Consider the following 15,643-nt stretch of genomic DNA (forward strand, 5'->3'; position numbering starts at 1 on the left):
TTTATTTATTTATTTTTTATATTAATCACAATATTATTATTTAAAAAAAGTATCAATCTAAAAATAAAATATCCTTGGAAAAATTAGCAAATAATATAATACTTGTTCTATCTGATTTCAAGAGATTTTAAGGCAAATAAACGAAATAACAAATTAGTATTATTATATAAGTACAGTAGACCCGCAGTAATCCGGCCCGTCTAACCTGGAACTCCCTATAATCCGACATGTCTATATGTAGCTCAGTATGCAATTGGCTGAAGAGAATGGTGCACCATACAATGAACTTTTATTTCTGAGGAGACTGAGAGACAAGGCCTTACTCTCATGTTTAGCCAATGTAAAACAAAAGAAAATTGATGAATATTTGCATGCACCATAAATTTATTTGTTTATCCATTTTCAAATTAAGATCATACATATGTGACCTTTCGGTCGGCACCTCCTTGGTGCCCTGTCAGGATTGACACCACCGTGTTTTTTAAAACACGGAAACCGAGACAGCGATTACGTCATGCCGTCGAGCGAGCGGTCCCGTACGTGATCAGACGGATTCGTAATGTCAATTCAAGAGACAACATTGGAAGTGACTCAGATACACTTAGCAATTAACAATGGTTTATTTAAAAATCTATTGGATAAAGTGTTGTCGCGGAGAGAGAGAGAGAGAGTTCACATACGATTCGCGGGGTGATAATTACCTTTGGTAATAGATCCCTGTTGGGTCTTGTTGAATCGGAGAACAAGATCTTCTTATGGGTTTTTTTCAGGATGTATTTAGTTCTGATGGGTATTTTTAGTTATCCAGGTGATTGTGCACTAAAACACACACACAAAAAAGTTTATCCTATGGGTGACAATTAATTTGGTGAAGATTAGATGGATGATGATTGAAGGGAGGACGACTTCTATTTTCTCCGAGGACTAAAACGGTGACTAACCCTTTTCGGCCGTCTCTGATGATATTCACGGACGATTTCGGCCGTGCAGAGGTTAATAGTTCACGAGAAAGCATCATGTTGCTTTCGAGAAAATGTAACAGGAGACTTTCTCAGGTAGCTAAGAACAACAATTGTTGCGTAATTTGCGAAATGTTATTATTAAAGACTATTTCTAATACAGGTAACCCCCGTATAACGCAATAGTTACGTTCCAAAAAATTGCCGTGTTATGCGAAACAAAGAACTAGTATGAAAAGGAGGGTTAGGTTCCAAAAATTAAAAAACATGCTACTATATTTTCATAATTAAGATAAATATCTTTATTAAAATTTTCTTAAGTGATACATATTAATATAAGCAATGTTTTCTTTGTCATCACTAAAAGCACTATTACCGAGAGCGTTTTATTTTTGGCAAGTTATCGTTATCCTCTGAGCATTTTTCTGCATTATTTTCAGATTCATGCTTTACCTTTTACAAAAAGTGTATGTAATTTTAGATTGCTTGCTTCTAGTTAAAAGATCTTTATAAATTTCCTTATATGGTGCTAAGCACTTACGGAATAAGAGAAAAACATCTGGCAACACCAGAAGCAGAAGCGTCGAGATCTGGCAAAATTGAAACAATTTTCGCGAAGGACCATGTGTATGAAGACGAGAAAAGAAAATTTACACACTGAAGTATTAATAGTTCACGAAAATAATAATTTTCGTGAACTATTAATACTTCAGTGTGTAAAAATTTATTACATTTCATGTTGTACGAGGGTTTTACCCATTTCTCGAACCGTGTCAGAGTGAATCCGTGCTATAAAAGTATCGTGTTATATGGGGGATGGTACCAATTCTCGAACCGTGTTAGAGCGAATTTGTGCTATAGAAGTGCCGTGTTATACGGGGGTTACCTGTATAAGAATTTCTGATATCTTACACATAGTATGTACCTTGGAAATACTTACATATGTTGTATGTAATTGATTGACATCAATATGTTTAGTTATTATTTTTTGCAAGTGCTATAGCGTTAATGATGTTAATTTTATAATAAACCCTATGCTATCTCTTGTGTTATTTAATTCACTAAGTCCCATATCATATATTATGTAGTACATATAGATTTGATCTTACCATTTTTATAAGTATGTAATTTGTCAGATTACAAGGTACTCCTTTTCAAAAAAGTTTTGGACTACAAGGGGTTGGTGGCAGTACTCTATAGTCCGATAAATTTATTTTAATTTTATATGCTTAAATTGTATGTGTTCAAATGTTCCATCTTGAAATGTTACATTTTGAAAAAGTTTGGATACAGTATTCTATCTGATGATGACCTATAGAATTTAGGTTGAAAATGCTTGTGGTGATATAAATATTGAATAAATGCAGTCAATTTGTGTTAATACAAATCTCTAGGGGAACAGTTGTTAGTTTGCTTTATTGAAAATTTGTATTAATTATTTTCAGTGTCAAGGTTGTATAATTTACAGAGCTAAAGATTAGTAGGTGACTGAAATCTCTAAATTATAATATTTTGAATTAATTTACTAAATAAAGTTAAATAAAACTAAGTTAAATCAGAGTGATTAAAAAAAAAAGCTAAAAGAAATCTGTGATTTTTTTTTTCCTGTTGAAGATTGTTTGAAAAAGTAAAAAATATTTTTTGGTTCCAAAAGAGTAATAAAAGGATTTAAATTTGGTGCAAATTAACCAATTCTAGCATCACCATATGCTCCCCTCAATATATAAACTAGTACATGTTTGCTTGGGACTGTATCCATTTAAAGAGATAGATATTCTTAAACTTTAACCCCTATTTTTTGAGTACAGTAGAATGGTCCCTGAAATCAGATGTTTGAATTGCTTAACAGTCAGAGATTGAATCCATCATTGCTGACAAGGAGAAAATCTATTCTACTTGCTTTTTACACTTTTCTACATGACTAATAAAATTGTTATTGGAAAAATGGTTATTTCTTCGGAGTTGCAAAAGAAATTTACAGTTTAGTTTAACAGATTCTGGTAAAATTTATGTTTGCTTTCTTGTGTGAAAATTAATGTTGCAGGAATGGTGCTTTGTCAGGGCAGTGACAAAGTTTGTTTTAATGTGAGAATTTACTTTACCAGTGTTCTTTTAAGGCAAGGTGACTGTATTTTTCAGCAAGCATAAGATGGTTACAAAAATTTAACTATTTCTCACTGCTTAATCTGATTTTAATTGTTAAAAATTACATAATGACATTAAAGTGTAAGTTTCTTTTTAATCATTTTTTAAAATTGATTCAAAAGAAGTTACAGAAACTATTTTACACATTGATTTATTAAATTTTATAAAGTTACAAAAGTATTTGTTTTATCTCCAGGAACTGTTGGAAAAATTCTTTAAACTCTTAGTTATCTTTCAATATAAAGCCATCAAGTTTCATGGCTTCTTATACATGACAAGGGCATTTGATGTCATCTAGATATATAAAATTACTTGTTCTGACTGAGTGATTGATTCATCATCGCACAGAGAAAACCGCTGAACCTAAAGAGGTAAAATTTTGTGCACAGTTAGGGTACGTCATGAAAAATGCACACTAAGAAGGGATTTTTCAAAATTTCCTTGAGGGGGAGAGGGAAAAGATTAAGGCTTAACCTGAAGAATGGTTTTTATTGTACTATTTTAGATGCGATTTTTTGGTTTCAACTATGTTTAGTCTTCATTGAGTACTCAGGTATATTAAATTGATAATATTTCAGACATTGTTATAAATATTTTTATATATTTCGATTTTTTAACCAAATGCTCAAACCATTTTAAATTCGAATTTGTTATTGCGTATTGGTTCAATTATAGAACGATTGTAAATGTTCCAGAAAATTGATCAAATTGGAAATAGTTAATTTGATTCTTAGCAATTCTCATCATTCTCAGCGGTAGGTGTTATGTATGTTTTTATTGGTTGTTGAAATACTGAATATAAATGGGGTTTGCTTGCAAAATCTGCACATGTGAAGTCATGGGTAACAGCTAGTAAATTAATATATTTTCAAGACTGTCATTATTATTGGGTCATCTCTATTTATTTTACTAATAAAATTTTTTCTGACAACTTATTGGTGTCACTAAAATGCACTTATATCAGATAGTACAGTAGCATGATACATTGTTCATTATCATAATCTGTCTTTTGTAATGATAAGTACAAGAAAATAAAGTTTTAATATTATATTGGTGTAATGTAACTACTTATTTAACCACCAGTTAATTATTTAAAGTTATAAAGATTAACTATTTTTATTAAATTTTGACAGCAAAAAAGACATAGCTGCTGCAAATTACTTAATGCACACTATGCATTGTCAACGCAATATAGTATTATGTAAAAAATGTAATGAATCTGTCTCTAGAAATGAAATTGAAATCCATAATACAGAAATGCATAGTCAAATCGTCTGTGAGAAGTGTTCTAAAGTCATGGAACGCTGGAAGTTGGAAGAACATGTAAGTTATTTAAACTTAATTTTGTTTATATTAAATTTTTATAAGTAAATTTTAGACATTTATTTTAAGAAATTGTTGTGCTCCAAGAGAGTGGTGCAGTGTTCATATTGTGAATTAGAATGCTCCTTGGACGAAATGGAAGAACATGAATCGTACTGTGGCAGCAGGACTGAGATCTGTCCTCTGTGTAAACAGTATGTAATGATAAAGAACAGGACAGAACATGAGACAAGAAATTGTGCTGAAACACCAACACGTTCATTAGTTAAAAATGAAAATGTAATTGCAGATAATTGTAAGTACAGTATAAGTTTTAAGTTTAAAAGTATGATGTACTATTATACTTTCCATATTAATGTTTTGTAAAAGTTACTTATGTCTGTAATATAATTTGTAAAGGATTTTCTATACATAAAATTAAATTTTAGAAGAGAAGTTAAATCCCACCAACTATTAATTTTATGGAATGGAAATAAAATTATGTATTGGACCAGTTTATATCAAATGAATATATATCATAGGACTATATTAATTTATACTGCTTATCATATTATATATGTGGCTAGCAATCTTAAAATTCTAAACTGGAAATATACTGGAGTCCATAGTAATATTTTAACATCACTAGCCAGTGCCAGAGTTAAGAATCTAGCATTATGATTTACAATTAATATCCAGTTGGCATTTTAATTGATACAGTGTGGTGTAAGCATCAAACTGATATACAAAGTCATGTTACTAGATTAGAATTCATAAAAGCAATACAGTTAAATAACAGTTTATTCAAGATTTTACCTTGTATGTACAAAATCAAAATATTTATGATATTGTACAAGAATATCAGATTACAAAGACATTATAAAAACAACTACCTGTGCCAGGAATGATTTAACATTGATTGTTGTGTTTATATCTAATGAAGTCATAGCAAGTGTGTAAAGTACTCTTTTTAATTTGTTGCTCTACAACGATATTTTTCTTAGAGCCGGGACCTAACGGGTACTTTACGCGGGTTCGCGTTTGTTAGTTGCCAGGCCTGGACTTTTAGCGTGCACTGAAATAAATTAAGGACAAAGTTAGTCACAAAAAAATCTCAATAATAAATGTTTAATCAAGTTTAACCAATACTATGTACAAGATTTATAAACAAACAACAAATTTATTAATCAAAAATCAAATCACAAATCAACCCGACAAACTTAAGTCTTATTCTAACTTAGAACTATTCCCCTTGGAATTCCGACAAAACAAAATCCAATTCTTAACTTAGATACAAATTCTCTTATAACTATCAATCCTAACCGTCACCTCAATTAATACTCGGAACCTTTTCTTCTACTCAAGACTTTCCTATTTCCAAATCACCAAAATCGAACCTTCAATCTCCTACTAGGATTTCCTATTCGACACCTATTCACTGCTACCAGCAGACCAACGCTTTCGGTTCAGGAGCTCACCTCTTCTGTCTTCACTTGAGCTACTGTACTTATAGTATGAGGTGACGTCACAGTTCTACTGTAGCCACTCCCCTCATTTACATATCTACACGTAACATTGTTTTCTCTTCGTTATCTGGTAGCTTATTTCTCGACAATACTTTGTTAACCTTTTACAGCATTTCTTTAACAATTATCGGGATGTTTTGTTAAGGTTACACAAGTTCCTAGAAAGTCTATTGGGGTGTCCCCCCCTTCAGTGCGGACTTACAATTCTGCCGCTCGGGCGTGCACGTGAGTGCAATGCTAGCTATGGCGCTATTGTTTCGTCATCGGTGAGTTGGTTAATCTTTTATCTTCTCGTTTTTGAACGTTAGGGTGGTGGGTGAGGAAACCTACGTCCTAACCAAACATAAGCCCCAAACAAAAATATAATAAAGCAAAGTAAAAGTAAACTAAAAATAAAGCACGGACTTGGTTCCTTACAAGTGAACATCACAGAACTACTACTACTACTCCACATTGCAGTTTAATTGTATACTGGTTTTTATTGTAATACTCAACATGTGCAAATGAGTTAAAGACTCTAATATCAGAAAAACAAAAAACAAAATATTTTAAATGGCATGTGCACTACATTAGAATTATTTGGATCAGTATTCTGTAATCCTGTCATTACATAGAGTTCAGACATGAAGAAGACTACTTAAATTAACCAAAAATGTTTTTAAGAAAATTAAATACTGGATTGTAAAGGCTTTTGGTTTTTTGTCCAGTTTTGGTTGTATTGCCCAATTTAATATTGCATTTGAAATCCAATATAATATAAAAGTTAAAATTTTTGCTCTTAAGATAATGTGAAGGCATTTGATCTCTTCATTCTTCTTTATTACGATGCCAAATATTCAAAAACTTTTCATAAATAAAATAATTTTTATGTATACTAAAAAGTGTATTAGTGATTCTATGCACTAAAACCAAAGCATGAGCACCCTTGGTAGACTAGCAGAATTTCTTTTCAGAAAATCAAGAGTACATACCAAGATGATAAAAAAGAAATGAGCATCTTGTTAAACATATGAGGGATTCCTAAACTTATCAATGAAGGTTCTACAGAATTAGATGTAAAAATATTTTAATTCTTAATGACTTCTAAAAAATTTAATAACTGGGGCTTACCAATTAACTAAAACTGTTTAAAAAAAACTAGTAACTTTGTAGTAAAACTTCCTAGGATTATAATGAAATATACAGTTAATATAATTAAGAAAAATGAATTGCAAATATCAACAAATCAATGTGGAATAATAACTGGAAATTACATAGATGTACCACCTCACTCTCCACTTACGCCACTGATCCCGAAATTGAGGCAGACTTCACTAGAGTGCAATTAATTGTTACCACACCACACATTGACCACCTGAAATGGTTAGAGAAGATGGAAATTTTTAAGGCTTATTGCACATCCACCTGCATTAATATAAGGGATGAGATTGGCCTTTTCATGGCATGGCAGGCCTTACTACATACGGAGTGATAGCATTGTACTATTTATTACGTGGTAAAGAAAAATCACTGTGGAACCTGTGAGATTATTATTGATGTTTTATCTCACACTCACATATGTCAAGTATTTTGACATAACTTACACTAACGTTTGGATATTGAATATTAACTTTGAGCACTTTCAAACATGTCACGTGACAGAATACGTAAACGAACCAAACATTTGAAACACAACAGCATTTGGATTAGTTCAAATTTTTGTATTCGAGTTTGATTTAGCTGATTTACCTGAAGAAGAACCCAGAAGGTGTTAGGAAAACGTTTGTTTTGGAAGATTAAACTTTGTATGCACCAATTATAGGTTCAAGTAGATCATATTTTGTTATAATTACATTTGTATTAATGAAAGACTGACTGATTACTGTTCACGAGAAAATGTATTATAAAAGATAGTTAAAGGAAATTAATCAGATTAAATATGTTTGGACAAAGAATGGTTATATCTATTCTCCTATTCACACTCAGATTCTTTAACATTATAAAGTCAACACACCTTACTACTGAGAAAGCACCTTTATTAAGCTAAACAAACGTTTTCAACCCATTTCATGGGCCATCCTCTAATATAATTTAAATTTGAACGTGTTCGAAAAGCCATTCATTCGACTGTCTTTAACCTGAGGATGGCCCATGAAATGGGTTGAAAACGTTTATTTAGCTTAATAAAGGTGATTTCTCAGTAGTAAGGTGTGTTGGTTATATCTATGCCAAAAATTAAAACAAGACACAATGATAAAAATTGCTAAAGTAGATGATAGTGAAAAGTAACTTCAAAATACATATTCTGTTGTCTCATACTTTACTACTAAAACTTAATATCACTATATCAGCACAAATTACTTACATTAATAAATACTAGGATATATTGATATTTGGTGCTGGTAAATTGATTGTAACAATATATAGAAGACAATTAATTATAAGTATTATTTTACTATATTAGAACAAATAATTTAATATGCTGAACATAGGGATAAAATTAAAAATATCTAGATATTAAATCATAATATTGTATTAATTTATTGAACCATGAAGATTATTATACCAGATACTTAATAAATTTCATCTTGTCTTATAATCTAAAAATATCTACATATTTTACATCAACTAAAATTGCAACTAATGATTCTTTTGTATACTAACTACAGATGAAACATCAGTTTATAATCATATTAATTATCTATTATCTGATTGTTATTCAATTTCCATATCTATTCTGCATGAAAAATATATAAACCTACTGCCCATATATATATATATATATATATTGTAGAAAAATGACATGAAAAGTACTTAATAAGTTTTAGTTGTGGCCAAGAAAGGAGCATGTATGGAAAGATATGTACAGTACATTATTGCAAGTCTTAATGACCTGATGTTGTAGTTTTTATGTTGGTAAACCTCATAAATATGTTTAAACCTTTAACCAAAATGCAGTGAAATAAGATAAATAAATATTAAGTACATTAAAAAATTTTCATCAGAGGAGATAAAAAAAAGCATTAATAAATTGTAAAAAGCTGTTGTTTAAACAAATACAAAATATGAGGATTGATGAATCAAGAAAGCAGTTACATATTAAAATGAATGAAATAATGGCAAGAAAAGATTAAACAAAATGTTACAATAGCAATTTTTAAAAATGTAAGTAGTAACAATAAATTTCGGAAAGAAATAAACAAATTATTAAATACAAATATTATTTCATTAACTGGATGCCCTATAAAAAGTTTTGAAAGAATTTGCAGCAATATATAAGACTTATGGAGAGTTTAATAAAGGTACACAAAATAATTTGACTGAAGCAATCAGTATACTTTTATCATAAATTATATAATCTCTGATGAAATTATAAATACTACTTGTAGCATAAACACTGATATTGATAATAAAAATGTAGCAGTTTTAAAGATGGAATTGACTTAACCAAAAACCCTCTGTTACTCTTTTCTATTGATATATTAAAAATATATTACATCCAGTAATCTTAAGTTGATGCAAGATTTTTCTGATATACAAGAAGGATAACTCATGACAATTGAAAAATTATAAGCTAATAACTACAATGATATGATACAACAATTATAATAACAGGTAAATATCTGTATTCGCCTGAGGACGACGACTATAAGTTCGTTGAAAGTGCTTGCGATAAAAAACGTATGCATGTAACGCTGAACTCAGTGTCTTTGTTTTTGTTATTATATATTAATTTGGTGTGTTAGTCATCCTATTGATTACTACAACAATTAGATAATTTAAATATCAAATGTCCATTTACCTGGATTTGTCTAAAGCAGTGGTCCCCAACCCCCGGGCCGCGGAACAGTATCGGTCCATGGATCAAATGGTACCAGGCCGCCCAAGGAACCTTAAATTACTGGTATTTCCATTTTATTTACTATGGTGTATTTCTCTCGGGTTTGTGCGACTTTTAATGGACGACAGAACAATGGAATAAACTGACATAAGAAACACACTTTAGGTGTCATTGTCTCCTATTACCCCCAGATGGAACCATCTTGTTTCAAAGAAACAACTCAGGGTTCTCATTGATTTAGCGTTCTAGTGAGTTAAAATGTTAAATCACATTATATTCATTTTTTGGTGTAACTATATTTTATTTTGAAGACATGTTTAAATACAATTAAATTAAAATTATTAAATTAAATCAATCTAAAATATAAACAATCAACGTCCACCCTCAGTGGGCTGCGGTAAAATATCAAACGTTGACCGGTCCGCGGTGATAAAAAAGTTGGGGACCACTGGTCTAAAGCATTTGATTCAGTTAACTATAAGATATTCTTGATATTCTTAACAAAATTATATAATTATGGCTTTTAACAATGCATGCATAGTTTGCATGTTTGTAATTGATACTGTGGTATAAATTAATTGCTACTCACAGAATATTAAAATAAAAAGAGGTATATCACACTGTTTTATTTTGGAATCAATGTTAATTGCCATCCCACTCCTGAAAATTTTGTAGTCTTCAGGAGAGGGATGGCAGTTAACTTCAAGACGTACCCTATTTTGTCAGACTAGACAGTGGTTCTTAACCAGTGTTCCACAAAAGAAAAGATTTTAAAGTTTTTATTCAAATTTATTCCCATTACTATATTCATAGATAATTCCATGTTTCTATTTTATTCAATATATTAACGTTTATTAGTTTATTGCTTTATTGTTTCCTGAAAATAGTAAACATGGAATTGCTTAGCAATTTTTGAATGTATTGATGCTAATGCTCCGTGTAATAAAAAGTATATGAATGGTGTTCCACAGCCTCAGAAAGGTTGAGAAACTCTGAACTAGAGAGTGCTATTTGAGCTGCCCTCATTCATTGCAGCAAGCTGTTGTATTTGACATGCACAACTCTACACATGCTTGATCTGTAATTTAAAAATGTTTTAAGATTTTAATTTTTTGTATTTCTGTTTGTTCTATTGGTTAAACTGAGAATATCCATTATACACAGCATTAGTTGCTGTAAAAATTTTTCATTATGCTGGTTATTGATGTGATTTATTTACATACTAAGCCAGTATTTTTGATGATTGGTATCACATATCATTTTGTACTTATGGAATAATTTATAAAAACAGAAACAAATTTATATTAATAGATTAAATATACACTTGTGTTAATAACTACAATAAAAATCAAGAATAACATAAAATATCAAGGTGTGACTGTGTGCAAGCATCCCCTATGCTTCTGCACTACTTGATCAAAGGATCGGCACCACTTCATTGATGCTACATCAGGATTCTGACACACTATGTCTTATGCATAGACACAGAAACCACTAATTTTGTTTCTCTGTGCAAGTGATTTCATGTATAGGCAATTGGTTTCGGGATGGAGGAAGTTCAACAGACTCGAAAGAAGTACACTCTACAACTCATTTAGTAAAATTAATTAATACCTGTGCCTTGATTTATATATATATGTAGGGTAAGTTTAATAGATAAGTGATTTGACCGATCTTAGTGGGTCCAACTATGAGAGAGAGTTTACAAATGATCATGAGTTGATATTTACCTGAAGTTGTAGGCCCTTTGTTGTGATCTTAGGAGGAGGATGTTGCCTCTTGGCATGTAGGATTTTGTTCTTTTCGAATAGGATGGTGTAGCCACTTGGCAGATAGGATTTCACTGGGATTTAGTCCCTGAAGATAATTGGCGGCGATGATTTTTATCAAGACAAGTGTATATTCAAGACTGGAGTGAACTCTTGATGACAGACTCTCTATGATGACAGGCTCTTTTCCTTTTATTTGGTCCTCTCCTGTTAGGTTCTATGTCCATTTTGGTAATAAAGGTTACTTAAACCAATAGTGAATTTTTAATAATATGTTTCCGATACAGTCAAAAGTGGCGCAGTCAGATGATATGTCATCTCTGGATAAGGAAGCAAGTCCGTGGGAAAATGGAATCACTTTCCACTGTCATGGTTGAGAGTTAAAATTTTAGCAAAATTATTTAAGTAAATTGAGTAAATTTTTTCTATTTAACCTGTGTTCTCAACTAAGACTTTGTTGACAATAAATTAAACTGGACTAAGCAAGTTGACAGGTCATGTTTATGTATTTCAAAGTTTACTAGAGCTGTCAGACAACTTACTGAGTGATGATACAATTAAATACTTGTATGTAAGTCTATATCAATCTAACTTACATTATGGTAATAGTGTAAGTTAGATTGATACAGTAGCTTACTGTAGTATCTTAAAACCAGATTTAAAGGAAAATATTCATTTTTAAACATTTAAAGCAGATCCTAAAGAAAATGTATGATATGTGTGTTTTATTTCCAAAAATGCCTCTGGGATTTCATAATAATTTCTCATTTTTGTCTTTAAACCTGCATTATTAGGAAAGCCGATTTTCTTGTGTCTTAGTGATTATGTTGCATTCTGTCATTTTGTTATTTATGGGAGTTATAAAAATAGTGATTTTTCACTACCATTTAACTTGTTGATATAACACTAATGCACTATACTTTTACAAATACTAATGTAATCTTGTTTAATAGTAATGTGTATCATTTATAATGTTTTATGGTAAAAAAAATTTAGTGAAGATAAGAAGATAGAGAGTATTAAAATTTTGTAGAAATACATTGAATAAAATTCAAACTATAAACAAAACAAGAGAATTTACAAAAAATATATATTTCTTGGTAGACTATACATACTGGATGAGTCTATTTCATTCGGTCCTTTCACACGCTGTTAAGGTAATAATGATTCGACGGCAGAGTTGAGCTTATATTGTAGGGTACTCATCTGCCATCCAATGCAAAAAAGTTAAAATTTGCACTGGATGGCAGATGAATAGGCTACAATAAAAGATCAATTCTGCCATGGAATCGTTATTACCTCAACAGCGTGTGAAAGGACCGAATGAAAAAGACTCAACCAGTATGTTTAGTCTACCAAGAAATATATATTTTTTGTAAATCTAAATTTGCCCTGCAATTTTTTAAAGCAAGAGAATCTTTGCAGCAGCTATTAAATTTTATTTCATAAGTAATACTGTTAATGAAATAAAATCATGATACATTTTAACTTTAAAAATAAAATATTTAGAAATGTAGTTAGTTTGTTTAATTTTAACTTTTTCTTTCAGTTGGTACAATTTTTCCCTGCGAATTTTGTGGTGACTTTTTCCCCGATGTTGCTTTAATTGAGCATCAGGTGAGTTAGAAGCATTTATAAGTACAGTACCTTGTCACCAACCTAGAAGTTTCTGCATGAATAAAAGGAAAGTTTGTTGAGTGTTTACATCTGCAAGTTATTCATGTTTGGAAAATAACTGATAAAATATAAAAAGAAATCTTCTTTTATTTCCAATTCATAGAAAGCAAGTTTGAAATACAGTACATGTGACCATAATTGGAAAAAAAAGACGACCTTGGTTGAAAAACCACCATCTTTCACTATCTTTGAAGTTTGTACAGGAAGTTTGTATTCTGCTAAAGGAGAGATTACAAAATGGAAAGGAAATCAGGTTTTCCTGATTTCCTTACCATTTTGTAATCCCTCCTTTAGCAGAATACAAGTCGCCCCTGTCATTTTGGAGACTTGATGTTGGCATAGTAGACAGAAGACACTGGCCTACATCTTGCAAGATTCTTTTCTTAAAATGGTTATCAATTTGTTTTTGTTCCTTGGCTCTATTTTATGGACTTATTTCTTGTTGAAAAGTCATAAATCTTCTATAGGGTTCACATGTGGAGAATTGGATAGCTAGTCAATAACCTAGATGTTGTGGTTTCTTAACCATGCAACAATGGAAGCTACAGTATTACCTTTAGCACTGTTGAAATGGGAAGTTACCTTTAGGAGCCAGTTTGTCAAGAAATGGGAGGAGGGTGTCGTTTAACAGTCTCTTCTAGTCAACTGCCTCTAACATTTAATCATAAGGAACCATATCACCTATGCCAGCAATATTGAAACATACTCATATTTGCATCTTAAGTGGAAACTTAACTTGCTATAAAACTTATGACTCACCAACCAATCAACCGGTGTGAATAACGTTTAAGTGACAAATGTTTTTGTTACCCCTTCTGGCACTTCAAGTCAGTTCTTAATTCAAGTAGGCTGGCCATTGACATTCGAAAATAAATCCAATGGTACAGATTTTGAATACAGTATGTGAATGCATTCTCCATAAGATGTTTTAAAAAAATGAGCGCCCGAAGGTCTGGGTAGCATAACTGGCAACACGTCTGCATGGTAAGCAGGAGTTGTGAGTTTGAGTCTTGCTTTGGGCCGATTCTTTTCTTCCAGTTTAATCTAAATTAATTAAATATTATAATTATTAATTTTAATAAGAGATGGTGCCTAATGCCTCACTCTAGTGCCAAATTAATTTCTAATCTATAATCATATATCCAAAATTTAGCCCAATCATTTACTGCAGTTGTAGGTATATTTGCTTAAGATATCTGGTTTTGATTGATGTGTATATTTGTATAAAAATGATCAAACATTAAGTCGAGTTGGAAGGCAGAAAATTACTGTGCATGCATTCGGTTCAAAATACAATTAAAAATTAAATGTTTTTGTCAAGTATAGCCTGCCATGCCATCGACAGACATATCTCTTCCTTAAAATTAATGCACGTGGTTCTGCTGCAGGCTTTGAAAATTTAATTTAATATCAATGGCCAGCCTACTTGAAATAAGAATTAACCCCAGAAGGGATAACGAAAACGTTTGTCACTTAAACGTTATTCACACCGGTTGATTGGTTGGTGAGTCATAAGTTTTATTTACATCCTGGTGTTGTGCAGTTGAACATTAACTTGCTATTTGATGCAGCTTTTCTTCAGGCTTTCATTTGTCATTCTGATGATTCTGCATCCAGTATTTCCATACATACAAGATCTCGAAAGTCAACTTGTTGGACCATATTATTCAATGCCAATCCTGATCTATCCAACAACGATGATCCTTAATCCACTGATATCGTTTCTTCTTCTGGCCTTCATTAGTAAAGGCTATTGCTTGGCTTTGTAGAATCTGTAATAGTTTTCTTTTACCTTTCAGTGGTTATTTTGATCAAAACTTGCCTACCATTCTTTTCTTTCCCATAATGCTGCAGATTCTGGTATGTTCCTGCTCATCAAGTCTCAGTTTCTCAGATAAACATGCAATCTCGTTGTCCAATTTAGTCTTTCATCTTCCACATCTCTTTGGCACAATGAATTCAGCAGAATCATAGTGCTTAAGGAAGGACAGAACTGAGAATTTGGGAATGGAGAGGTTTCTCCCAACTTCCCATCTCTTCTGTTCTCTCTACAGAAAATGGAAGAGAGCCAATAGATACCTTTTGTCTAATATGCATAAAGATGTTGCCACTCTGTTTTATCATTTCTCTTTATGTATAATTTACTAGTATGTAATAATACAGTTTGTTTACATTTACTAAATTCATATAATCAAAACTTGTGTAATAAACAAAATATACTTTTCCTTTTTACTGTTATACAGTAATACCTCGACTTACGCTACACTTACTTACGCAAACCTGGAGTTACGTGATTTTCAAATCTCGTCAATTTGTCTTTTGTTTGAGCGCCACACAACTCTTGATTACTCACTACCCCCACACTATTGTTCAGCTTACATGTTTGGACGTGTCGCGTGGAATTGACACATACCTACAATTTATTTTGTGTTATTTATTTCTGTA

At 31.4% G+C, this 15,643-nt stretch overlaps 1 protein-coding gene across 1 annotated transcript in view; it reads left to right on the plus strand.

The window, feature by feature from the left end:
• Window positions 1–15,643, plus strand: part of LOC111617957 (TRAF-type zinc finger domain-containing protein 1-like) — an 87,157-nt gene that overhangs the window by 11,406 nt on the left and 60,108 nt on the right. Inside the window, exons 3-5 of the mRNA XM_023359356.1 lie at window positions 4,238–4,427; window positions 4,497–4,722; window positions 13,071–13,138. Of these exons, the coding sequence (XP_023215124.1) occupies window positions 4,238–4,427; window positions 4,497–4,722; window positions 13,071–13,138 (484 nt within the window). The remainder of the gene's footprint in view (window positions 1–4,237; window positions 4,428–4,496; window positions 4,723–13,070; window positions 13,139–15,643) is intronic.

Source organism: Centruroides sculpturatus, unplaced genomic scaffold, assembly GCF_000671375.1.
Source record: "Centruroides sculpturatus isolate CEXI.00-Female unplaced genomic scaffold, Cexi_2.0 scaffold218, whole genome shotgun sequence".
NCBI classification, from domain to species: Eukaryota; Metazoa; Arthropoda; class Arachnida; order Scorpiones; family Buthidae; genus Centruroides; species Centruroides sculpturatus.